Genomic DNA, 26,595 nt, shown 5'->3' with positions numbered 1-26,595 from the left:
AGCCTCCCCTCAGTAGCTCCTGTTTGCAGGTGCTGAGTATAAAAAGACACCCAGGCCAGGAGGCTGGCCCCGCGTACTCTGTGAGTCTGTGTTCTCAGTCAGGGCCCGCAGGAATGTGTCTGCCTCTTTGTGCCTATTTGGGGGACGCCAGACCCGGCTGACAACTGTTCTGACAAACACCAGTGGAGGATACACAACCAATCTGGGTTACTGTTTCAGAAAATTTTACCTGAAATCACGCACCTAGTACTTAATTTTAAGAGACCTTCCAGATAAGTACTTGTGTCTGACTCGACCTATAGCCAGTAGAAAAGTCTTTATGGTTGACAAAAACAAACCTGGGAGATGGGAACTGTTATAGCCATTTTTAACTGTTGAAAATTTGATGTTAGTGGGTTAAAGGCTAAAAATTAAGTTTATGCTATTCATTATCTGAAACCAGACCCCAAGCGATGGTAGCTTCCAGTGACCCTAAGGGTTTCAGTGGCTCTAGCAGAGACCCCTTGGCCTGTTGCTGAGTCTCTGTCTGTCTGCAGGTGGGTTCCCCATAACTCAGGAGTCTGGAGGAGGAGACTGGGCGTAGGCGCTGGCTTTGCCTGTGCATCGACACAAATGGGGCCCTTTGTTCTTCAGCCCGGAGAAGGAGACGGGGAAGACAGGTCGGATTCTGGGTGCCAGCGCGTCCCCCAGATGGTGGCCAGGAGACCCCTGCGGGACTTTGTCGGGCTGGAGGACTGCGACAAGCCCACTCGGGACGCCATGCTCAACTTCAGCTTCTTCGTCACCATCGGCGACATGGACGAAGCTTTCAAATCTATCAAACTCATCAAAAGGTGAGGGCTTCGTTTGTTGAGCTGTCAACAGGTGGTGAGCACACCTCTTAGAGGCATTCCTTTCTTTGTGCCTTCCTTCTAAGTAAGACTTTTTAAAACCATTAACTCTTTTGTGACGGTGTCATGGTGTATTTCATGTGTTTCCACTCAGTGAAGTGCCACCAAGCTTGCAGAAGCCAGGGCATGCTTGGCGCACTGTGCCACCCAGCAGGGGCACCTGGTGACGCACAGCTGGATGTGGGGCCAGGTGAGCCTGCTTTCGGCCTCTGTGGTGCTAGGATCCTCTTGGGCTGTTATTCATTTCTTTTGGTTTATTTTAAAATGTTCTAGATGCTTTCTGGTCAAAATTTCTTCAATTGCTAAATATTTGTAATACCCATCTCTCTGGGAATAATTGCTCCTAAACAAAAAACGTTTTGATAACCAAATGATAAAAACAGTAAGGTGAAACAGTTAAAAGTGCTCTGAAAGAAGTTATCAGTCAAGGGCTGTCGGCAAACACAGCCTTCCTCTCTGTTCTTGAGAGAATTCAGAAATTCCTCACAAGTACATTTGACAGATTTTAATTTCCAAAGGGCAACAAAATTATTGAAGAATAAAACAAAAGTGGGAAAAGAAGGGTGTGTAGTGAAGTCACCTGCAGCGAACCCTCCCTCATCTTGCAGTGGTGACTCCTGTCCCCCAGCCCCCTGTCCTGCTGAGACAGCGGCCACACCTCTCCATCCCCTCGGGTTTGAACGTGCCGGGGAGACTGAGTGGCATGGCCCAGCCTCTCTTTGAGAGCTTTCCACTTGATGTAGATAGATTACAGACCATGACTGACCACATGGCTGGTGTTAAAATTTTAATGTACAGTTAACAGTCGTGTACAAAATATGAGCAGAATTGTGCAGTGTTTTAAATATCCCATTATTCTTTAAAAAAAAAACAAATTAGTTTTAGCATATGATTAGACATAAAAATCCCTCGTAGGAAAGAAGTCAAGTGGGGGAAGCTAAGCGCCAGCTGTCTGCGTTCCTGTGCTGACCTGAGGGGCGAATCCTGTTCTGTCCACACGGTGTGCCGGGTGTGTCATAGGTGGTTGGTCCATAAACGAGTTTCAGTTACTGTCAGTTGAGGACAAATTGCTGGGGCCGTATGAGCTTCAAAATCTAAACTGATCACCTTACGTTTGCTGGAAGGTCAAAAGCAACAAAGCTAGGCGGTTACTCAGGGAAGGGCAGCGGGTGGCCAGGCCCTGGCTTTGCACGATTCCCGCCAGCCCCAGTGTCACTGTCCCGTCTGGCAGCTGCCCACAGTGATCCCTACCCCAGGAGGCTGTGGGGTCCAGCAGTGCAGCTCTCAGTCAGAGGCAGCACCCAGGCCGGGCACAGGACCCTGGTTACACGTGTGGTCAGGCAGCCCAGGTTCCGAGTTCTCGGTTCCGACCCCAGAGGTGTAGATTTCAGGGTTTTCTGCCAACCTGTGGAGTTGTGGCTTATGCGCCCCTTGCAGACTTAGGAGATTTGGAATTGCTGCTGTTACTGGGAATCTATGGGTCATGAGGGTGTTTTGTAGCCCACCAGGCATTCGGCTGAAGAGAGGTTGAAGATTTTTCTTGGAGAAAAATGTGAACCAATCTCTTTGAATTTTTTTGTTTAAAGCATATAGACTTCTTCCCTCTTATTCTGTCACCTTTTGATCTGCCATCACGTGGCCATAGTTTCCAGAGTGTGCAGGAACAAGGACTCTGAGACTCGGTTGAACAGAAACGTGAACAAGGGCAGGTGCTCCACTGGGTCTTTGAAAAGGTCGTTTCAACCCTTCTCTGAACGTCAGCCTGAGAAAATGACAGAAAAATTGAGCAAATTCTCTTCACTCGTGTGGCAGTGTAGATGCACAAAACACTAGTTTTAGACAGAGTTAAGAAGTTTGCATTTATTTTAACTTAGAAAAAGAAAAACAATCGGGAGCAAGACGTACACTACTGACATGCTTCTGTCATGGAACCGTACACTCTGGTTATAATTCTGACTCACTCAGGGAATATCATGGATATTTCAAGAAAATCTGCCTGGGTCTTCTACTTTACCCAAGTAAACTGTGACCAGGGATGCCCCTGCCAGCAGACGCAGAATAAATTAATCCCAACCACGGAGGGAAGCGGGGCGGCCATGCACTCCTGCTCTGCGCCTCAGATTCTGGCTTCCACCCTCAATACGTGCGTGCGTGTGAAGCCACGTGTGCCGACCCGGGAAGGTCACGGTGCACATCATGTATAGACATATTTTATGTATATATATATATTTATATATAACACAGTAAAGGTACATGTGTATCGTACATGTGTGTACATGGGGAACCCACACTTGGCATGTGCCTCTGCACAAGCAGAGACAGTGACTTGGCAGAGTCCCCCAGCTGCTAGACTCCCCGTGACAGTGCATCTTCACAGAGAGCCCGAGGAGGGGCCTCAGCATGGTGACTCCACGTAGTCGTTGTCCAGCCCTCGGCGGAACCTCGCTGTGAGGGAGCGGCTGATGACGATCACCCTGGGTGCCATGCAGTCCTCTCTCCTGTGCAGAATGTTCCAGATGAGCATGGCTGCTGCCAGGGTGGCCAGAAGGCAGGCACCAATGTTCAGGTAGCAAGACCAGGAGAGATTGGTATACGGGCCGATTCTGTAGAAAGTCACCAGCCCAATGACCAGGACAAAACCTGCATCAAAAGAGAAATAGTTAGAAGACCTGTTCTGAGCCAGGGAGGGACTTCAGAAACTTGATTGAAAGCCCACACCGCAAGGTAAGTTCCATTGCTTTCCCTAAGCTCTGTCCTCCTAGCATGAGTGACAAGCCTGTTTTATGGTACAGTTACTTAGTGTCAAGCTGCCATTCATTGAGCCTTCTGTGTGCTCTTAGGACTCTGGAATCTGGTGGCTGTGGAAGGGTGATGTGCGTCTGCTCAATTCCGACATGGAAAGCGGGACGCGGTGGGCCACACCTATATCCCAGCGCTGGGAGGCCAAGGTGGGAGGATCACTTGAGCCTGGGAGTTGGAGGCTGCAGTGAGCTGTGATGACACCCCTGCTCTCCAGCCTGGGTGACAGAGTGAGACCTTGTCTCTAAAAAAAGAAAATTCAGATATGGAATCATTTCTAGGTGTCTGGCTCCAGGGGGGAGTAGTCTGGCTCTGGTGTGGTGGTCTTGTGACCCAGCCAGGTGGGATAGAAGCAAAGGCCCGGGTGGGCTGCCCCGGCCATCCCCCACCACCAGCACCCCTACCTCTGTCCGTCAGGCTGACCTGGGCGAGTCTGTTTCGTGTAACCAAAGTGCCAGAGACTCTGTAACCCAGACTGGACCAGATCCAACTCTCCAGCCCCTCTCAGACTCATCCACGTCTCTCCCAGGCTTTGGCCACACTGAGCCCCCTGCTGTCCCTCTACCTGGCCTGCCTGTTGTCACCCGTACGTCTGTGCACGCTGGTCTTCCCATTCCCAGCGGCCTCCACGGCCTTCCTCAGGAAGCCACGTCATCACATCCCTGTGTGGCCACAGAGCAAAGGGCAGCACAAGAGAGGACAGACAGAGACAGAGAGACAGACACAGAGAGAGACGCAGAGACAGGCAAAGACACAGAGACAGACAGACAGGGTGAGTGACGGGTAACAGCCTTGACTTTCCTGGGCACCCAGCACTTGTATCTCATCCTCACTGTGCCCTTCAGAGAGTGTGAACCAAACATTCATCTGCCTCCCTTTTGTCCTGAACAATGACAGGGACTAATCATTATGTTAATTCGGTTTGTTGTTGTTGTTGTTATTGTTGTTGTTGTTTTTAAGACAGAGTCTCACTCTGTTGCCCAGGCTAGAGTGCCGTGGCATCAGCCTAGCTCACAGCAACCTCAAACTCCTGAGCTCGAGTGATCCTTCTGCCTCAGCCTCCCTTGTAGCTGGGACTATAGGCATGCGCCACCATGCCCGGCTAATTTTTTCTATATATATTTTTAGTTGTCCATATAATTTCTTTGTATTTTTAGTAGGGATGGGGTCTCGCTCTTGCTCAGGCTGGTCTCGAACTCCTGAGCTCAAACAATCCACCCACCTTGGCCTCCCAGAGGGCTAGGATTACAGGCGTGAGCCACCACGCCCGGCCCATTATGTTAATTCTTTATAATACTCTGTGGAGTTTTTATAAATGGAAGGTCCCAGACACTTCCATTCTATCAAAAATAACATTCTATTTGTGACTTGTACTAACTAAAGGAAATGTGTGACATTTCTGTACCAGTGAAGGGTGTATCCTCTGCTTACAGTTGTGTGGTGTGGGTTTTTGCGTCAGTGTGTAAAGGAATTACAGCCTGTATTTTGTGTAGTGTCGTTCAAGGCACATCCAAGTACATGAAGCGGAATAGAATACAGTGCGGGTCTGCGGCAGAGGGGGCAGGGGGATGCCAGCCTAAGGTTTTTAGTGACCAAACCCATCAGAAGCATGGGACCTGGCCAGCCAGGCTTGCCTAGATGCTGCACTGGAGCTGGTGCTGCTACCCTGGCACCTTAGAAGCTCATAGAAGGATACGCTGATTCCCGAGGACCCACTTGCATTAGTCACGTGTGCCTGTACCCAACAGACCCGCTCAGCCTCTCCTCTGTGCCAGGGCCACGAGAGGCATCAGCGAAAGCGTACACAGACGGCTTGGGCACCATTGACTTGTCGTTGGGGAGCTGGCATTCCACTCCGAGGGATGAAGATGGAATTCATTGCTGTGCCTGGGGGAGCAGGGAGCGCGAGGATGGGCATGTGCTCCCAGAGGGTGGCATTCATCAGGCCTCGCCATACCTGGGGGTTCTGGCGTGTGGAGAAGGCGCTCCAGACTCTAAACAACGGTGGAAATATGAAATGGTGGAATAAGTTCACAGAGCGTATAGGCAGGACGGCAGCCCGGCAGCCCGGCCTCCTGGCCCGTTTCACTTAACATAATGTTTTCCAGTTGTGTCCATGTTGTTGCAAATGGCAGGATTTCATTTTTTGTAGCTTTATAATACTCTGTTGTGTCTATACATCACAATTTATTTGTCCAGTTCTCTGTCGATGGATTCTTAGTTGATTCCAAATCTTGGCTGTTGTGACTAGTGCTGCAGTAAATCTGGAAGTGCAGGGGTCTCTTCCATGTGCTGAGCTCCCCTCCTTTGGGATTGCTAGGTCACATGGCAGTGCTATTTTCAGTTTTCTGAGGAACCTCCACACTGTTCTCCATAGTGTTTGCACTAATTTACATCCCCCCACAGTGTACGAGGGTTCCCTTTCTCCACATCCTCACCAGCAGTTGTTAGTGCCTGTCTTTTTGATAAAAGCCATTTTAACTGGGGTGAGATGAGTTCTCACTGTAGTTTTGATTTGCATTTCTGTGATGACTAATGATGTTGCACATTTTTTCATACACCTGTTGGCCATTTGTATGTCTTCCTTTGAGAAATGTCTGTTCAGATCCTTTGCCCATTTTTAATCGGATTATATGATTTTTTCCTATTGAATTGTTGGAGCTCCCTGTATGTTCTAGTTATTAATCCCTTGTCAGATGGGTAGTTTGCAAATATTTTCTCCCACTCTGTGGGTTGTCTCTTCACTTTGTTGATTGTTTCCTTTGCTGTGCAGAAGCTTTTTAGCTTGATGTGATCCCATTTGCTCAGTTGTGTTCTGGCTGCCTGTGCTTTGGGGCATCACTCAGGAAGTCCTTGCCCAGAGCAGTGTCCTGAAGCATTTCCCCAATGGTTTCTTTCAGTAGTTTCATAGTTTCAGGTCTTAGATTTAAGTCTTTAATCCATTTTGATTTGATTTTTGTATATGGTGAGAAATAAGGGTCTAGTTTCATTCTCCTACATATAGATGTCCAGTTTTCCCAGCACCATTTATTGAAGGGACTGTCACTTTCCCACTGTATATTCTTGGCACCCTTGTCGAAGATGAGTTCAGTATAAATGTGGGTTTATTTCTGGATTCTCTATTCTGGTTAATGGTTTTCTTAAGATCAGTATCAAATGCTTTTGAAAATAGGGTAGGCTGTTTTAACCTATTGATTGCTTTCTTCCCTGTGGTTAGCTATATTGTTTACCATGTACACAAACTCAGGTTTCAGAGCTGTATTTGCTTCTGAGAACACTATTTTTTATTAATAATATATAAAGTGAAAGAATACTGAGTGCAGATAAGTTGATTAAAGTATAAATTCACGTGTGCACAAACACCCTAGGCATAGCCACCTGCATCCTAAAAGTACAGGTTGGAGAAGTGTTGAAGACCGTGGGTCAGGTGTCAGTCCCAAGCTGACGGGCTTCCTGTTCACAAGGCAGGTCCCCACCTCTCATTAGTAGCCTTGGAAGCTATTGCAAACCTAGCAACGAGTGGCACTGGGCTAGTTCTGAGCAGAGTTCCGGGTGTGTCACTTCTCTAACTGGTGGTGCAGTTCAGAGGCTGCACTTTCCTTGGCATTTCTATTGCCAGAGTAAGTAGAAAGGAAAATTTAGGCCTGTACTTTGTGTGAAAAAAGGTCAACTAAAATTTTGTATTTACATCACTTACTTTGTGTGAAGACCAGTGTTGACTTCTGTTTTGCTTTGGTTCAGCTTAGAATACATGTAGACAGAGACGGAGTTTGTGCATTTAGAACAACCCTCTCAGATGCCAGTGCCATACAGAGGACCCCCCAGGACACCGGGCCCAGGCCCTGCACCTCACGAGGCACCTGTGTGGTCCTGAGCACACGGGTGTGAAGAGGGGGCTGGCCAGGGGTGCAGCTCAGGGCACAGCCGTTAGCTCTGTGTGGCTCCTGTGGTTGACAGTCGTCCAAATGCTGCACCGACTGACAGAGTGTATGTACTAAGCAGACACATGGTATGAGGGGATCTTCATGTGTTCTGCATGTCAGCAGTAAAAAGCAGATGAGAACATGAGAACACAGAGGCATGTGTGGCCACACACGCTCACTGTGCGTCTCTGACTTTGGTAAGAAGGCTGTTAAATCCGCTGGGTAATCGCACCGCGCTGTGGCTGTCGCTCGGAGTACAGCAGCCTTTCGCACCCACGGACTTGTCTGCTTGGGGCAGGTGGTGGGGAGGGAGGGCTGGGCTGGCTTCGAGTGTTTCTGTCACCATCTTAATGTGAAGGTCCCTTTCTCCCATTGTCCTTTCCTCTAAAGACTTTTCTCCCAAAAGTTTTCAGTGATGTTAACCAGTTTTCTAGAAACAAATCTGAGGGAAGAGTTTTAGCAAACACACTGAATTGTGCACATGGAATCGATTCCATCTTCGTGAAGTTACGTTGCCAAAGCAAACAATCTCTTCCTGTGAGCCAGCCGCGGGCAGTGTGAATTACAGCTCAGCCAGCCCCACCTGCCCTTTCCCCTCTCCTTTCCTTCCTGCCTGCTTCCCAGGGCTTCGGCTTCTGTCACTAGGCCTTCCTTTCAGAGGGACTATCAAACATACACACACAGGTGGCTGAGTGGAGGGACCCTGGGGCTGACCCCTGGCGCTCTTCCTAGAGCTGCAGAACCACCAGGCGGTGCCTGGGCCGTGGACCCCGTGCGCTGTGAGGAGCCTTGCAGGGCAGACAGACTAGTGGGCGTCTCGAGGCCCTGCTGTGGCTGGCAGTTTCCACTGTGAGCAGGAAGAGGAGGCAATCCAAGCGATTCTCTCTCAAGGGAGAGATTCTGGGAGGGGAAAAGAGAGAGGAGGAGGATAGGATTCCCGCCATCCTGGGCTCCCACGGGAGCATGAAGCTGCGGCGTAATCTCCGCAGTCAGAGAAGATGGAAGGGAAGGAAGAGATGGGCAGGGGTGGCTGGGTGGAGACTGATGCTTGGGGAGCAGGGACAGAAGACAGAAAACGAATCACCCAGACCAAGCAAAGTACTTGTAAGAAACAAAAAATCGAATATTTCTCAGAGAAGATCCCTGCATCTAAGGAAACTGCGGAAATCCCTGCAGCTCGCGAGATGCCAGTTCATTGAGTGCTTCCCAGCTCCGCTGACCGCCTGAGGCCTGGTCAGTCAGCATCCCGGGGGGTGAACCACGGGGCCTCTAGTGTGTGTAAGGTTTGCCTCGTGCGAACCAACCTCAGCGTTTGAGAAGTGGAGAGGGAAGCCCGTGGGCACGAAGCTGGGCAAGGCTGCTAGGAGCTTCTGACCGGGGTCCCCAGCAAACCCACTCTCAGCGCCGTGCACTTGAGAGGCCTGTGCACGAGGAGGGAGCTGGCCGAGCCGGGAGATGAAGAACGTCCCGGAGCCTGGCACTGGAAGTGGCCTTGGTGAACGGTCACGTCTGTCAGCTGTGGCAACACATGCGCAGTCAAACGTTGCGGTTCGCAGGTGACATGGACTCAGAGGTGCCAGCTGTAGAGACTGAGGTCAGAAGTGAACACGTGCAGGTTCCCCTGCTCGGGAGAAACGATCTCTGGGTAGCACAAGGGCTTGGGCCTCCTGGTTGGCTTCCATGAAGACTCTAAACTGCTGGGGAGCACCCCCAAGGAAAGCCCGAATGCCACTTCGATGGCCTTTCAAAGAAACGTAAAGCTGTTCACTGCTGCAAGTCAGCTTTTTCTCAGAATGTTGCTGGTTACCATGGAGACAGGTTGGTGCCATCCAGGGCACCTATTTCTCGTGTCCTTGAGGTAGTGATCGGGATTTTTTGGTTGCATGCCACCATTTTCCAAAAAGGACTCAAAGTTGGCTAAACACATGATAATGCAGTGTAGACGGAAGAAGGGTTGTTTTAAGGCAGAAGCAGGCAGGAAGCAGGGCCTTTGTCGCCAGGATCGCTCTCATCTGCCAGGCCCCGGCTCCAGCAGAGGGGACCCTGCTAAGCCAGTGTTCTTGTAGCGAGGGTGCCACAGGTCCTCACACAGATGGAAGAGAGCGCCAGGTGAGCGCTGACCCAGGGGACGGCTGTGACTCAGCAGACTGACCCCTGGGCATGGCTGTGGTGTGCTCACACGGGGCTCTGCTAGACAGCGCGGCTGCCCTGGCGGCTGCAGTCGTGGCCAAAGAGTTGCCCTTTAAAGGTGCCCTTGACCGAACTACAGAGCTCTGTGTGGCTGGCCGGCCGCTAGATTGTCCCATCTTGTCTTCAGGCCAAGCTTGGTTGGTTAGTCCTGGGTGGCAGAAAGCAAGGCCTAGGGTACCCGTGTGAAAACCAGAGGAGCAGGCCGGAGGGCACTATTCCAGGAACATCTGGAGCCTGGCAGAGTCCCCACCGACAAGGACAGTTTGCCCACCTGGGGTGGGTGGCAGGAGTGCCTAGCGGGGCTCTCCCTGTGCCTCGGTGCTCAGCCAGGCCCGAGTGGAGAGCCCAGGTTCTGCACCAAGGAGCATACCGGCCACACTCTGGGCTGAGGGCTTCTCAGCATGGGTGTTACCCAGCAGGGCCATGGGGAAAAGTTAGAACAAGCCCAGCGCGCGTCACTGAAGACAGCACACCTGTGGGTTGGGCAGTCACTCTCCCCACTGCACAGATGGCACCAGGGGGTGGAGGGATTCGCCCAGGAACTCCTGGCTGACCAGAAGCACAGCCAGGAGCAAACACAGGCAACCTGCTGTGGAGCCAGTGCTGCAGCCAGACACACTGGAGAGCTTGGAACATTCTCAAGAGCCATAGAGAACTAAGGAGCCTCCTGAGCTAAGCTGCCTGCAAAGCTGGCCCCTCAGCTTTCCACCCTGCTCCAGGAGCTGCTCAAGTGTCTGGTGCCAGGGCCAGGCAGTGGCCGCAGCAATCAGAAGCTGGAATGACTTTCCTACCTTTCACGTGTGACCTGTCCTGACCCCATTCAAGGCTCCTTTCCTTCCCTGCCTGTGCTTATCTGCCCAAACCAGTAAGACCACAAAACACGAAAGAGCAAGGGCACCGTAGAGAAACGAGAAGAGGCAACGAGAAGACGCAGAGGATGGAAGAGAAGAGAATGAACGAGGTAGAAGGAGGTCTGTGGCGGGTCTCCTGGCAGACTAGGAGCTCTGTGCAGCCATGCGGCTGAGGAGAGGCTGATCGTGGGCTCCATCACCCGTAGGGCAGGCTCTCCATGCCTCAGTTGCTCTCACTGGGGCTCAGGGCAGGGAAGAGGGTCATAGCCCTGAGGGGCAGGATGGTCCTGCCACAGCCTGGGCGTGGTGCTGAGCGCAGCACTGGTGCCCAGAGTGGTCGTGGAAGGAACAAGTGAAAGCACAGACCCCCTGCCCCCTCCCCGTTCTAGGATAACAGAGTCCCCTTCTGGGTGGGCGGTGTCCTCCTGTGTCCCCCGACCCTGTGATCCCGTGTGTTTTCCCTTCCTCTTTTTATGAGCATCCTACCCCCTTGCCCACCCCACCTCAGCCGGGTGCTGGGATCGAGGTCCGCTTGCATAACAGGTAATAGCAGGCGTTTCCTCGTCCTGTGACAGGACATCCTGGCGCCCTTCAGTCTCTCCCAAGCACAGGAAAAAACTCGACTCTAAAATTAGCAGCACGATAGAAGAAAGGCACATAGCTGCTCTCTGTCCTGTTTGTCAATGAAACCAGTCTAAACGGGGCCAAAATGCATTTCCTTTTTGGGCAAAACAGACCTGTTAAGGTGGATGGTTGGACACAAAGGGGGAGAAAGTAGCCGCCCCAAACGCCGCCGAGGGCCACCACCCAGCTACCACCTGTCTGATGGTTTTTGAGCAGAGCCTGGTCCGACCTTTTCAGAGGTTGTGCCAGCCTGGAAATGCTCAGGAGAGGGGAGCACAGCTCTGCCCCCACCACCAGCACTCCCCCGTCCCTGCCGAGGGACAGGGCACTTGGGAGACCCTCAGCAGCATCCCTGGGATTGCTGCAGCACAGCTCGATTTTAGTTAATTGGGGTGCTTTTCCCCCATTGTGATTGTTAGAAAATATGTTACTTGAAAACAACACTATCTTGTCCTGAAATAAGAGTTTGCAGGAAGTAAGCGGTCATGTCTGCCACGCCAAGCCTGCAGGCGTTCTGATATGCCAGATAGGGCCCTCGGGATCTACGGAGAAGCACCGTGATCAGCTGATTATCCTGCTGGAAGGAGTTGTTTAAGAATCAAAAACTATTACTTTTCTTTTTTGCCACTAAAATATCTTTATTTTAACCCAGGATTTCTAAGCACATTTTTAAAATCTTCCATTTCCTCTTTTAAGGGATGGAATTTCAGATAGTCACACGTGATGGAGACTGGTGGTTTCAGTATGACTGAGAACTGTCTCCGTTTTATGGCCCCGAGGTCAGCAGAGGGCAATGTGGGTGGCGTCCAGAATGAGACCCGTCACCTGGAATGTCATGTTTTCACCGCTGTTGGGGGGAGGGATGGGGGCAGAACTGAACCTTGATAACGTTCCCCCATCTCATTGATTCTCGTGATCAGTGGGGGACAGAGAGTGCCCATTTCACGGTCCTGTAGACTGAGATTCACATTGGCTCCAGATGTGCCCGAGTTCACGCTGATGGGGACAGAGCCAGGATGCAATCCCAGTTCTGCCACCAGGCCCTGTGCTCTTCCACCAGAACTTTGTGGGGAAGTGACTCGCCTGGGACGACACTGCTGTGCTGGCAGTCGCGCCCAGGACAGCCCGGTGTCCTGACTCCCACTTGGGGCTCCTTCCACCACACAAACACCTGCCCCGGCCTGTCAGTCTCGTTCTAGAAATTGCGTTTCTCAAGAAAGATAAGGGCCCGGGACCGTTAATCCTAGCACGATTCACTTCGCATCCCTGCCCGTTCCCCGTCGGGCCGCGTGTCCAGCGCTGGGAGGTGCTGTGGCTCTGCAGGAGGGAAGGCAGGTGGGCCGGCTGAGAACTGGCCGCACTGGCCGTGTGCTGATGTGTGGTGGCTTTGTCTGCGCCTCTGTCTCCTCGGACCCTGAGCTCACTTGTTCCCAGGGAGCAGCAGGAAACCCGAACTTCCCAGCATCCAGGCCCTGCCAGCTCTGCGCCAGCCTGACCGGCAGTGGCGGAGGGAAAACGAGCAGGACGCCCCTGCCGGACGGCTGCCCTGGCCTGCACCACTTGTCCGGAAACTCCCCAGAATATTCTGTGAATTCTTTATGACAGTTCCATCATTCTCACCCTTTAAAGACGGCAAGGTGTTCTTGCGACCTGTCCCATCTCAGCCCAGACTGGTGGGCTCCAGAGTGTCAGAGGAGGCTCCGGGCGCTGACGTCCCAGCACCACGCGGCCGCCTCCTGGCCTCGCCCCAGGCCCTGCGGCCCCCACACTCACATGGAGCTCGGGGAAGCCGGTGCCTCGCGTGCTGCTGCCGTCTGCATCTGTGTCCGAGCCAGGCAGGGGTGTGTGCACGCCTCACCGCCTCCTGGGCGCTGGCCCCAAACTCGCCTTAGAAGGGCCTGCGCTGGGTGCTGGGAGAGAGTGTCCTGCCTCCCCGCGTGTGCTCGGGGCCTCCTGGCTGGGAGTCGCAGAGGTGGGGGCTCAGGCTGGCTCTGCTCTTCCTGGCTGCTCCAGCACTGAGGGGCCGAGTGACCGTGGCTGCAGAAGGGCCCACCAGGTCTCAGATCCACAGACTTGGAAGAGCAACTCCCTGGCCCTGGCGTGCCATCTCGGGGCTTACGATGGGAAAGGGCATGACAGAGACGCAAAGCCAGGTGGGTCCGAGTGTGTTTCTGTCTTGTTTTTGCCCACAGCGGCCAGTGGGGAGGGAGGATGCCCCACAGGAACCTCTCAGTGGTGTGGCCACATACAGAGGCGCAACCTGCACTCCCCCTCAGACCACCGAAGGCCCTGGGGTGCCCCCATGACTCCCCCCAATCCCCTCACGGCGGGCCTGAGGGCACAGCCCCTCCGCCTGCCTGGGGTACTTACTCGCCAGCTGGAACGCAGCAGCCATGGCCTCCTCCCAGCACTGGGCGTCAGGCGACCCCAGGGGCAGGCCTGCGAGCCCCAGCACGAAGGTCAGCTGGCCTGCGGCAAGTGCCGCCGTGGCAACCAGGTTGCAGGCGCGCATCATGTCGAACTGCACTGCGGGCGAGGGGGGAAGGCAGGTGGTTAGCGCAGCAGGCTACTGGGTGGCAAGTCCGAGGCCCCAGCCAGGCAGGTCCCCGTGACGGCCACACACTTTCTTGGTGTCTGAAAAGGCAGTGGGCGTGTCCAGTCCTCCCCCTCACCCACCAGAGAGCCCATGTGTACCCCTGACCACTAGAGGCTCCTCACGGCCCCAGGCTTGGCTGCAGGGGGCGCATCCCCGGGATAGGCCTTTCTCTGCGAATTTTGTATTCTTGGAACAGCCATTCCTCTCGGTTTGACACGGTGCTCGAAGGAGCTGCCGTGGTGGGTTGAGAAGGGAAAGGAGAATCCACACTCATGGGTCAGCACGCTGGGTCCTGACTAGTGTTATTTTGTTCTTCTACTGACAAGGGCTCCGGCCTGACCAGAGGGCCCGCTGTGGCCCAGCTGCTGTCTAGTGCCATCAGCTTTCCCATCCCCAGGAGGCCGGTGTTGTTTCCCCTCCTTCCTTAGGGGGAGGGACCCTGGCCCCACAGGGATAAGTCGGGCCCCTCCCGCCCCACCAGGGCAGAGCAGGAGCCAGCCCTGGGTCTGCGCCAGGGCCCCCCTTGGGCAACCCTTGCCCCCTGCCCAATCCGTCGCTCTGCCTGTGGCCAGAGCTGGTGCCCGTGTCCCCCACTGGTGGCTCAGCCCTGCCTTCCCTGCTGCCCACCCACACCCTGGGCTCAGGAGCCAGGCAGACGGGAGACACAGACACGAGTTTGGGGCAGACAGAGCCTTCGGTGTGTGAACCGCCGAGTGGGGCGTTGCCTGCAGCGACGGGGCTGGTTGCTCTTCTGGAGCAGAGAAGTTTATCCTCTTGCAGATGGACCAGCAGTGGTGACACAGTACTTTACCACACGTGCACGTTGGTGGTGGTCGCCGGCGCACGTGGGCGTCTGCTGCAGGACGCGCAGCACAGGAGCCAGGTGCTGGCTGAGAGTGGCAGCCTCGTCTAATCGTCCGCACTCTGCGTCCGTATCCCGTCTTATTGCACCGTATTTAGGGAGTTCTGGTTCACAAAATTAAGTCGTTGCAAATAGTAACACCTTTTTAAACAGCTTGCCTTGAAATCTCAAGGTACTTTTCAGGTAAATCGACATAGGAGTTTGAGAAACAGATCCTTGATTTTCAGGAGTGGGTCACTGAAAATGCCCTCATTACAAATGTAAGAACTGAGCAAGAAGCAGCAGAGTCTTCCAGGAGCCCTGAAGGCGCCTGGCCTCTGGGTGACCACCGCATTGTCCCACTTGGGGGCAGAGATAGGGACGAGGAAGGCGTGGAGGCTGGCTGGCCTGGCATCTCCTGTGTGGGGAAGTGGCCTGTTCGTGTGACAGGGTCAAGTGTTCGCAGACTCGTGGGTGCCTGGCCTCCCCCTCGTGGGCAGCTTCGTGGGGAGCTGGAGTTGGCAGGAGCAGCTCATCAGTGGTGTTTGCACGCCCAGGTGGCAGGTGCCCTGGCCTTGGAGGCTCGGGAGTATGCAGGCTGCTTCACGTTGGTGAGTTTGTAAATGGCTACAAGTGTAGTTTGAGCTACTGTTGCCAATGTCAGCAGTTCCATTTGGTCCAACGTAAATGTTGAAATGCAGTTCAGCTTTGCAGACGGTTGCATAGGTCATGAGCAGGCACCAGCCAGGCTTGGCGCCTGCCTCTCCTTCCACCTCGTGCCGGGCTCTGCTCCCTGCCCCATCTGCCCCTCACGGCTGTCATCGCAGGGGATGTCTCCCACCCTCCCTGCTGGAGTACCCTGGTGCTGTGTTCTGCCATGATGCTAGACACACAGCGGGCAGCTCTGCCTGGGCCCCTGGCATCTGTCCCTCATCCACATTGTTGAAGCCCTTCTCTAACTCCTGCTGAGAGTCCGTTAAGTCCCTGAAGACACGCCTTCCCGGGCGCCCTCACCTGCAGACCAGAGGCAGACCCCCATGCCCCCTCCACCCCTCCGATGACCCGGGCTGGTGGCCCGTTTAGAGTGGGGCGAAGCTGCCTCTCGGTGAGAGTCCAAGGGCCTCAGGAGCTTCCTCTGGCTGGTCAGAGGCCTTCATGCACTGCCTGGCTCTGCTCTCGGGAGCTGGCTGTGACCAAGGGCCACCTCCACACAGATGAGGGCCATTAGTGGCATCGTGGAAAGGCCGAGAAGAAGCAACACCTCCCCTTGCAGGGTGAGCAGGAGCGTGGGGTGTGGCTCACGGCACCGTGAACAGCCCCATTCCTACAGGTCTTTCTCAGACCATTAACTCAGCGTGGGATAAGCCACCCCCGATGGGAGTGGGGACCTGCTGGTGGGGCCCTGTGACCTGCTGGTGGGGCCCTGTGACCTGCTGGTGGGGCCCTGTGCCGTGTGCACCGTCTCCACCAGGAGGCCCTCACAGACCCCACCGGTCTTCAGGCTGGGCGGTTCCTGATTCATGCTCCTCGGCATTCGGCATCTATATTTAGGCTCGTGGAGTCACAGTCTTTCGAAGATATTTCGGCATTTCCCGCCACCAAGGACCAGCCCGTCCTGCCCATTGTTTTTCGAGCTGCCTCCCTTCTGTCACTGGGCTTGAGGGAGCTCACCCTCAGCCGTCCCGGATGCCAGGCGTTTCCCACGTGCCTTGTCCAGCCTGGGCGGCACCCAGCTCTGAGGCCAGTGGGCCTTGTGTGCACGTGTAAAGAGCACACCGGTGCACCCAGGACGCGGAGCACAGAGACCCCTGGGCTCCTGGGAAGTCAGAGCCCTCCGCTAGAGAGAGCAGGGCAGGGAGCTCACTGCCAGCCAGTGACTGCCACCGACTGGCCTCTCACACCTCGCTGAGCCCAAGGCAGGGGGCACCCCAGCCTCGGCGTCTTCACCTCCCTAAGGCTGAGGGCACCACAACCCATGCAGGGGAGGTGGGCGGGAGCCGGGACTCACGTGACCACACGTGATGTGATGTGCAGACCAGACTCAATCCTGCACGTTTCAAAAGTGTCCTGTCCCTGTGTTAGGGTTGAGTGTGTGCTCCTGAAAACCATCTGGGACTGTCCTGAGCTTGTGCTGTATAATGCTCTGTCATCATAACACTTCACTTCATAATCATTTTTACCATTTATATAACCATCTGGAAGGCTCTGCTACTGTAAACGATCATAGAGTTTGGGAAGTATTAAAATATCACGTGGAATATTAACAGTGCAAGACAGCAGAGATGCTTAGAGCCGTGGCGGCTGGGTTCCGAGCTCTGCCTCGGAAGCAGGAAAGGGCTGAATGAATGGAGGGAGGGCTGGGGTGGGCGGAGCTGCCAGGGAGGAGGCTGGCCTTGAGTGAGCTGGAGCAGTGGGGCCGCAGCGAGGCCACATGATTGAGGCTCCCAGGAGCCAGGAAGGGCTCAGACCAACTCCTGACTTGTCCTTCCGCCCCAGCCCTGCCCTCCCAGTCGCCCTTCCTGGCAGCTCCGAGCAGCCTGTGCCACACACCACGCATGGCGAGGCTCTGCAGGGAGGCCCTGCCCCACCCACAGGGAGTCTTCCCAGAGCTGGTGTTCATCTCTGAGCTCTTCGCCTGTCCTGTGCTGTGTGTGTGGCCCTAGGCAGTCGCACCCTGACTTTCAAAGGTACCAGTGAGAACCTGGTTCCAGCGTGTCTGGCCCAGCAGTGGGTAAAGCCTAAGTGCTGTGTCGCATGCCCCACGTATCGTGTGTCTGACGTTGGCGGGGTGTGCAGAGAGGCTCACTTGGAGCCACCCAGGAGAAGGGCAGGGGCTCCCCCTGAGGGAGCACTGGGCTCGGGCCGCTTGCCCTGAGATTCAGATATGTGATCATCTATTCCGTGCCACTTCGTCTCAGGACTTGCAGTGCCTGACAGAATGCATGAAATATGGAAAGATGAAATAAATGTGTAAAACGAGACAGAGAGACAGTGGAGGTCAGAAAGTAAGACCAACCCCAACCTAGGTTGGGAGGTAGACCTCAGGTCCCCCCAGCACCCCCTGAGCTCCTCATAACGACAAAGAGGCCCCTGGTCAGTAAGAAAAGTCCTGGTCACTGCAGGCTGCAGAACAGCCAGCTGGCAGGAAGACCTCCATGGCCTCTCAGGGATGACCCTAGCACTAGACCCCTTGGCCCTGGACCCAGCCCCCTTGGGACGTCTTGCAGCTTGGGGTGCCCCAACCAGAGCTCAGAATGTCGGGGACGGCCCTCATCCCTCAGGCAGGCCTCTCACAGTGTTTGTGACCTACGGCGCTGAGTGGTTTCAACCGAGTATGCTCCATGGGGTGGGACCTCAGGGCACAGAGCTGGCAGGAGAGGCCACGCCATCCCGAGTGATGTCTGGAGACTCTGAGGACGGCCTGGTGCTCTTGAGGAAGCATGGTGTGTGCCGTGTGCCGTGTCCTGTGTCCTATCGAGCCCCCGCCCCAGACTGGAGGAATCTGGCACCTGTAGCCCCAAGGCACAGACGGACACGGCCCGTCATTTATGTCAGGTGATTTTACCTGAAGATGGCTTAGGTGAGCAGGGAGAAGAGGGTCTGAGCTGACCCGCTTGGAGTTTTGCAGGAGAGTTCTCAAGGCTAGGCCTGACTTCAGACGGTAGCCGGTGGCAGCCCTTGGTCAAGTGGGGACACAGGCACACCACGGCTGCAGCCGTGGGTGGGGAAGCCGTGTGGGCCGCTGTGGAGCAGTTGGCACTGTGGGGGTGAGCTTTGCTGAGGGGAGAAGGCACCAGTGAGAGACAGGAGGGAGAACCAGCATTATCAGGAGAGACGCTGGCAGGTCCCCGACCCTGGGACCTTAGGGGACGGAGCACGCAGCCCGAGGCCCAAGCCCCACACCTCACACCTGTGGGCTGGGGTCTGCTATGTCCCCTCAAGAAGGGCCGGCCTAGCGCCGCTTTGTTCATACCATGTTTAGTCACATGAAGCTTGTTAGGAGTTTTGTCAGCCACCAAAATGGCCCGTTTAGCCTGTTCGTCTTCCTCAGTTCAGTCTCATCAGCCTCATTCATGAGAATCTTCCTGTGGACGTTTAGATTGAACAAGCACTTGCTGCTTGGGTGCATCGAGGGCCGGCCGCCTGCAGACGCTATATTCGTTATGGGGGGGCGGGGGGACCATGAAAGTTGCCATCTGAGCTGTCAGGGGCAGCAGGGCTTAAGGGGCCTAGGGGCCAGGGCTCAGCGGGTGGACGGTGGGTGTCGGGGGAGTGCGGCGGAGGGACACCTGAGTTCTGAGAGCTCGCAGAAATTTTGAAATTATTCATACGCTTTTATTTCTAAGAAAAGGGCTATGGCTCCTTGCTCACTAAGGACCCGAGTGGAGGGGACCTGTCTAGGCTGTGCGCTACAGCCAGGCGACTCTGAGTTGGACAGAGCGGGGTTGAAATCCTCCATGGCACGTTGGCTGAGCCATGTGTCCTCTGAAAGCTTCCGTTTCTTTGCCTGTGAAATGGGGGTGGTGCCCTCCCACCCCGCGCCGGGTTGCTTGACCACAGCAGGTCGGGGACGGGGTGGGGTTGTTGACAGTCACATGTGGCACAAGTGGCTCGAGGACTCGGGAACGCTCTCTGGAAGCATTTAGCAGAGGCGTCGCTTAAGCCCTAGGCTCAAAGACCAGTGTCGTCTCAGCAGAGGAGAGGTCCGACGCTGAACTCTGAAGTTCTGCAGCAGGGCTGAGGGTCCTGGAGTCAGAGCCTCGGCTCTCCAGAGTGGGGAGGCCTTGCACTCGGCAGATGTGACTGGGGAAAACCGGTAGCACCGTGCTCTGAGCCCCAGGAGTCTCCCCTGGCCTCCGAGCAGAGGTCCGGAACCCCCTCCATGCTGCTCTCAGGGTACAGACCCGACAGCCGTGGGACTGAGGTCAGAACTCAACGTCACGTTTTTAAACTTCTTGCTTATTTTACTCATGAAAAATGTTCATTTTCAACCAAGGAAAACTACCTTGCCTTGTTTTGATTAAGGTACCTGTCCTGTAGGCACAGTGGCAGAGGGCAAGCCCCCTCTGCATGAGATGGAATCCCCGTGCCAAGCAGCCAGAGGAAGGGCCTGCCGGGCGGGAGAGTGGTGTGGCCCTCCCTCGCTAGGGAGAGGGTGGGCGTCAGCCCATGCTCCCTGGGAGACCAGGGTCCCTGTCTCCCCGACCTTAACCAGACGAGCATCTCGTGTATCCCTGTGCCCAGGGGCCCCAGCCACGCTGAAGGCAACAGAAAAACAGCAGACTTACATTTGACGGTGCCTCGGGACTCCTGGAAGCCGGCCAGCTCGGAGCCCCAGCCCAGCGCCTCGCAGTCCCGTGTGTCTGCCGGGCCAGCCCTGGCCCCAGGGCCCGGCCCTCCCCGGCCCCTGTCCGGCAGCCAGCAGGACCTCCACAGCCCCACGCTGCGCTTCCGCCCGTCCTCCAGCGTCTGGTACACCCAGTTGGGGGTGAAGGCTGCTGCGTTGTTGAGGATGAGTGAGACCAGGGCCACCAGCACAGCCACGGCCACGAGTCTCTGGACGGTCATCGCTGACCACTGGTGTTGCTACTTATCCGAGAAACCCCAAGCCCAGTCAGCTGCTGTGCGCCAGGGAGAGCGAGACGCTGCTAGGGGAGGCTAGAGCACATCGCCGCTCATTCTCGGTGGTCGCGCGGGAGGCTCCAGCCGGGCAGAGGAGACGCTCGGGGGGGTCGGTGTCGGGAGAGGCCCATGGGAGAGGTCCAGGTGAGCCCGCCTCACGGCCCTGCCTTATCCTCCTTCCTGCACCTGGAGCAGGGCCACGCCTGTGCTGCAGCCCGTCGCTGCGAGGCCCATCCCAGGGAGGAAACGAGGGCACCAGCGCGAATCCAGAGTCGTGAGCGTGCCGTGTTTCTGGGCAGCAGTGCCCAAAGGAGGCTGCGTGTGCCTCTCCCCCTGCAGCAGCAGAAAACAGAAAGTAACTCAGGAGGCACGCGGCCACGTGGGCGTCCAGCCCCAGGTCGCGCTCCGAGCAGGGCAGGTTCAGCAGCTGCCCCTCTGCTGCCCGGGCCCTGTCCAGGTGCTCCACAGCGGACGGCAGGTCCTGGAAAGCAGAGCGCCCGCCGCGAGGAAGCGTGTGTGCGCTCAGCTCGAGCTCTCCCCGTCTCTCGGCAGAGAGGAAATGGTTGTTTTTGAGGCTGTTTTGGTGAGCTGGAGGGCGTAGCCAACTGCCACAAATAGCAGCCCTGCGACCGCAGCCAGACACTAACAGGATGTGTTTCCTGATGGGAAAGGCCTGGGGAGGCTTCTGAGGCCCTGCTCCAGGCCAGCTCTCTGCTGCCCCCTCCCCACCTTCCTGTCCCAGAGGGGAGGCCAGGATGCCAGGCACGGGGCAGACCCTCCGTCTCACCCACTGCCTGGCAGGCCACAACGGCAGGCTCCTGTGCTGGGATCCAGGGCCTGGGGGTGCTGTGGACATCTGGGGGCAGGTGGGACCCTAAGGGCCAGTTGCTCACCTTGGCTACTGTCCACCCACCCGACCAGCTGTTCCCCAGCATGACAAGCACCGAGAGCCCACGATATGCCAGGCCTGCCTCCATCCCCAGGGTTCTGCCCTGGAGTGGGGCACAGATAGCAGAGGGATTTCTGGGTAGGGCAGAGACCCACAGCCTGGGGGAGCAGGTGTGCCCCGACCTGGACAGTCAGGGACCACACTTGCAGCACCTTCTGGCTGCGGGTCATCCTTGAGGTGGCGAGAAGGGGTAGGAGTCTGGACGTGCCGGGTGGGGCACCCAGCAGGGCCTGGGATGGAGCAAATGTGGTTTTTGGCCTGGCCTGTGCTTTGTTCTGATGGAAACGGTCACCCGCCACAGCTAGATGAGGGGCTAGGCAGGTAACTGTGTGCACTGTCGTGTTGTCACACAGAGTAAGCTGCTGGGAGCTCGGAGGAGTCTTCACTGTTTGCTCAGACCCTTCGGCACCAGTGGATGGACACAGTGGGAGGGGCTGGGACTCTGTGTCCCTTCTCCAGAGAGCCCACCAGGGCTTCAGGCGACTGTGAGTGGATGAAAGGATGTAGGTGTCCCACATCCCGTCTGAACCATCCCTAGCGCGCACACCCAAAGCACCACAGCAGGAAGGGCTCTGTCAGTGCCAGGGCTCCTTGAGGGAGCAGGAAGCCTCTGAGTGCTTCCTGCCTTAATGCACTGCCCGTGCCGGGGGCCTCGGCCCGGGGCTGCCGCGAGAGCCCCCCATTTCCCGGGATTGGTCCTTTCAGCCGGTTGATGTGTGGCCTTGTACATTGCATGGGACTCGAGGGGCCCTGCCCGCCAGGTGTATGTGCTGGAAAGACGGGAACTCTGAGCTCTATCTCTGACCAGCCTGTGCTGAATCCTCACCCTGAGAAATGTTTCTGGATTCCCTGAGGGATTTTGCCTATTTTAGGATCTTTCCCATTGGCATTTGTGGCAGATGTGTCCATTGAGTTTCTTACTGCTCTTCCTTCTTCCTTGGCTTGTGCCAGATCAAGCTACTGTTTCCGTCGTTCTTGTCTGTTCACTCCAGCCTCTCTGTGCTCATGTTCTCACACCAGGAACGTGAGGGGGAGTGCACGGTGTGGAACGTCTGCCCTCGCTGCTCTGAGGAGGCCCAGAGGCCCCAGGGAGAGGCCCACAGTCCTGCCTGCACGTGTCCTTCCCTGAGCACGTGGGGTGCCGCGTCTCAGATGTCCACGCTCCTACGCACACAGTGCAGTGGGCTGTCTTGGAAAGGAAATTTTCCCAAAAGTTTCCAGTAGGAAAGAATTTATTTCCCTCCTTAACTGTATCACTTATCTTTAGGGAGTAGTTAAGTGACTAATGTCCACTAAAGAGCTAGTGGCGTCTCAAAGCCCAGAGGAGAAGCAGCCCTGTCTGGTCCTTGCCCTGGGCTGAGTAAGGCAGCCACGTCCGGGCACCCACCCACAGGGACGGCCTGAGGTGCTCCTTGGGGGGCGGGAGCTGGGAAGTCCTGTGTCACAGCTGCCATCATCGGCCCTGCCCACCCGGCACTGCTGGCAAGGCTCCTGTCAGGCCATCGGGTCCCTGTGCCCTGGGCCGTGCACCCCGACTTCTAGCTTCCGCAGTGTGGAAGGCCGGGCTCAAGAGGGCAGAAGTTACCAGGGTCCCTCCTGGGAGGAGATGCTGTCCTTAAAGGGTCTGTGGTGCTCACGGCTGGGCTTCTGCCGAGGGGACTGCTCTTCTCCCTGCTGCTGATGTCTGTGGTCTGCCTCAGGGTCCAGCTGCAGCTCCGGGGGTGCATCTGCTGCTCTCATGCTCGCACAAACGGGGAGCCTTCACACGGAACAGAGATGGCGGGAGGATTTGGTGACAGCAGGTGTGTCCTTCGCTGGGACATCAAGCTGCTATGCCTCTGGTCGCCCTCTGGACAGAGAGGTCTCAGCAGAGCCTCTGCAGCGCACAAGGCTGCAGAAACCGGGCCTGGTTTAGGGCCGGCGTCCTGCTGCCCATCTGCTGCTTATTTCAGGCACTCCGAGTTGATGAGGCACAGATGTGCATGGCTTGCCACAGCCCCGCCTGGACAGCAGGAAATTCTCAGGATTTGGATGGGGAGACTAAGAGGGTGTTTACTTCTTGGAATTCATGTCAGATCCACAACCCCCAGAACCCTGCGCTAGAGTCGAAGCTGTCCCTAGATCCTTGGCAAGTTGTGTGTGGAGAGAATGTCAGGAATTGGCCGGGGGTTGGTATGGCTCTGCCAGAAGGACAGAGCTGGGTGAGCGTGCAGCTCGTGCTCATAGAAGCTGCAGCTAACTCTGCATGCAGCGAGTCTAAGCTCAGCTGGGTGAGGGGCCCCTGCCCTCCCTGTGCTTTGCTCACAGCAGCCGCAGCCCAGCGGGAAGTGGGGGGGCCGGTTGGGGCCGCCCTGAGGGGGCGTTTCCCCGAATCTGCCTGCCTGGCTGGTGCTGCGTGGGAGCATGAGCTTTACAGAGCCCTGCGTGCTGGAGACTCAGTTCCCAGGACAGAGGACTGGTGGCAGTAGAATGTGGTGGACGGATCCCTGGTCACGAGTGCTCAGTGAGCCATGGCAAAGCTGAGTCAGGTCTCCGGGCCTCTTTCTCCCGCCATTCCTGCCAAGAGCCGCCTGACCCTGGTGGACACAGCCTGCCCTGTGGGAGAGACAGGGTACTTCAGAGCAAACGGGGGCCTGGCTGGGCCCGTGTGTCAGCTGCCAGGTTTCTCTGCTTATTTAGGTCATTCTCCACTTTTCTGTTATTTTTAAGAGACAGGATCTCACTTTGTCATTCATGCTGGAGTCCAGTGGTGTCACCATAGCTCATTGCTACCTTGAACTCTTGGGCTAAAGTGATCCTCCTGCCTGAGCCTCCCGAGTAGCTGGGACTACAAGCACACACCACAATGCCCAGCTGATTTTTTTTTTTCAGAGATGGGGTCTTGCTATATTGCCCAGGCTGGTCTCAAACTCCTGGCCTCAAGCAGCCCTCCTGCCTTGGCCTCCCAAAGTGCTGGGATTATAGGTGTGAGCCACTGCACCTGGCCTGTTTTCCACTTGGATGGGGTGTGGACGCAAACCGCTGGTTTTCCAGACAAGGCAGAGAAAAGGGAGCCGCACCCTCCCTGTGCAGAAGCACATTCCATCCCATCCAGCCCCACGCACCTGGCCTCAGGAGACAGTTGAGAATAAACACAGATCATTTTTAAATGGTTTCAATCACGTGAAATCATTTGGAATGGTAGGATAAAAAAGATCTGATATCTCACTAGCAGTTTGCTGCCTATGGAGCAGTCAACACGCATCGTGCAGTTTGTGCAGCAGGCCTGGGAGGGCAGCTCCAAGCCCCTGAGCACCCAAGACCACCCAGGCCTGCTAGAGAAATGAGGAATCTCTGAGGAGCTATGACATCTCTTCTGTCCTGTAGAACTTACTAGAAGCTGTGTGGTGAGAACAGGGTATTTCTCTGATCAGATTTCTCAAATTTCCAGGTTTGACCCCTGCACTCCATGTGCTGTCATTAGCTGGCGCTTGCAGACCCAGTGGTGTCTCGGAGAGCCTAGTCCACCGAGTTTGCCCTGCGTCCCACAGGGTCCCGGGTGGGGACAGGAGACCCCTGCAGAGGCAGCTTCATCTGGGCCGTTTATGAACAACTTGTCCTTCCCGTGCATTTAACCAGCACTTCAACGTGGAAAACAAGACAGCTTTGGTTTTCTGCTTATTATAAAGAAAGAAGTTTACACGCAAAGAAGGTGATTTCTTGGCTGAAGCCCCTGGGTGCCCTAGTCTAAAACAGCGTCTTCGGGGAAGGAGCTGGAGCCGCGGCTGTGTGGGCCTGGGCGGGTTCTCGGGCTTCTGCAGCCTCACAGCTACTGTCAGCAATTTGGACTCTGAAGCCAGAAGGACGAGGAAAGCAGACCGAGCTCCATGAGCAAGAAGCAGGTGGTGCTGCCCGGGACCTGACCCTGCGGGAGGCCCCGCCGCCACGCGGTCCTTCACCACGGTGCTCCCCAAGCGTCCTTGAGGGTGCCAGCGGGCACGAGCCCCTCGGGGTTGTGAGAAGCCCCCAGATGAGGGCACCAGGGGGTGTTGAGCGCAGACGGGGGGAGGAGGGAAGGTCAGCTCCCGTCCAGGTGCTGTGGCGGGGTGTGGACACACGGCCTTGGCTCCCAGGACACCCCGCGTCACCTTGCAGAGGAGCCGGCTAAGGTGCAAGTTGCCACATAAACCTCCCCAGGCAGTGGCTTGCCGTGGGTGAATCTGCCCTGCCCTTGTCGCTCAGTAGCACGCAGCGACCGAATTAACTGAAGCTCCAGCAGGACCCAAGTAAATCCGAAAAACATACAAAAAGCATACATTGGCTGCAGGACAGGCACCGGACACGCAGCGTTTCAACCATTGATACCCACAGTGACGTCTGTCCAGGGGACAGACCCCAGCCTCGGGACCGCAGTGAGCTGGCCCCGCCACTTCCGTCTTGGAAGATGTTTCGCTCAGATTCCGTCTGAGGGAAGCTGAGATTCGAGTTGCCCACGGCGGGGCTGCACCCTGACAGCCCTCTTCTCGGGAGCTCATCCCTCCCCGGGCACTCACAGCCCTGCGTCCCCTCACTCACCAGGACAGCGGGCGCCTCTCCCAGACAGCTGGGGCCTCAGTGGCCCGTGGGCAGGGAGCAGATCCCGCCTGTGGAGCGGCTGCTCCCCACGACTCCCGTGACTGCCTGCGCTGGCTGCCGACTTATCTGGAGGGAGCAGCTGGAATGTGAGGGAGGGCCTCGGTGAGGACACGTCCCCAGGGCCGTCCCGGGCTTGCTGTGCGCACGCAGCTGCAGCTCTGCTGGCGGCAGGGGGAGAGAACGTGATGTGTAAACTCTCCTCCTTGGCCTTTTCACTGTTTAGTGACCACACTGAGCCATTTGTAAAAAGGGGCATCTTTATCGGAGGCCTTGAGCCCGTCTCTAGGTCTGAAGGTACAGGCTGGGCGGAGTCTGCCAGGGCTCCCTGAGGAAGGCGGCTCTCAGTGACCGCTGTGGATGGAGTAGCAGAAAGCGTACACTGCCCACCCCTGGAGGACTGGCTGTGACCGAAAAGCCCTCGCGTGAACACTCGGTTCTTACAGAGTGTCGGGTCCCCAGGGGTGGCCAGAAGCAGCCTTTCCCTCCCCTGGGCACACAAGATTCAGTAGTCTGGGTCCTTTCCGTGTTCCCACCAAGCCTAGCGACCCACTGAGAAGGCACCCGGGGTTGAAAACCCAGATGGGCGTCAGGAGGGGAACGCACGCCAGGACACCTCAGAAAGAAGCCCAGTAACTTCTCTGGCTTGTGCTGGGATGGGGCACCCAGTCATGGGCTCCATTCCTCAGCTCACGGAAC

General features: G+C 56.2%; 2 protein-coding genes across 8 annotated transcripts in view; one reads left to right on the top strand and one right to left on the bottom strand.

Moving 5' to 3' along the window:
- The window catches only part of IFT140 (intraflagellar transport 140), an 83,223-nt gene that overhangs the window by 41,718 nt on the left and 14,910 nt on the right, over positions 1–26,595 (top strand). For all 6 annotated transcript variants that reach the window (XM_045541092.1, XM_045541090.1, XM_045541091.1 and 3 more), the window contains one exon: positions 634–833. In XM_045541092.1, the coding sequence (XP_045397048.1) occupies positions 634–833 (200 nt within the window). The remainder of the gene's footprint in view (positions 1–633; positions 834–26,595) is intronic.
- Positions 2,736–25,948, bottom strand: TMEM204 (transmembrane protein 204). 2 transcript variants are annotated; one of them, XM_045541098.1, is made up of 4 exons: positions 25,840–25,948; positions 20,003–20,669; positions 13,648–13,803; positions 2,736–3,530 (listed from the first exon to the last, which is right to left on the bottom strand). In XM_045541098.1, exons 2-4 carry the CDS (start codon positions 20,280–20,282, stop codon positions 3,286–3,288), a joined length of 681 nt encoding a protein of 226 aa, XP_045397054.1. In that variant the 5' UTR covers positions 20,283–20,669; positions 25,840–25,948; the 3' UTR covers positions 2,736–3,285. The 2 variants fall into 2 exon arrangements, with proteins under 2 accessions (XP_045397054.1, XP_045397053.1); XM_045541097.1 differs by lacking the exon at positions 25,840–25,948 and having other exon boundaries at positions 20,003–20,875.

This window comes from Lemur catta, chromosome 2, assembly GCF_020740605.2.
Source record: "Lemur catta isolate mLemCat1 chromosome 2, mLemCat1.pri, whole genome shotgun sequence".
NCBI classification, from domain to species: domain Eukaryota; kingdom Metazoa; phylum Chordata; class Mammalia; order Primates; family Lemuridae; genus Lemur; species Lemur catta.
This window is presented reverse-complemented; position numbering and strand designations above follow the sequence as displayed.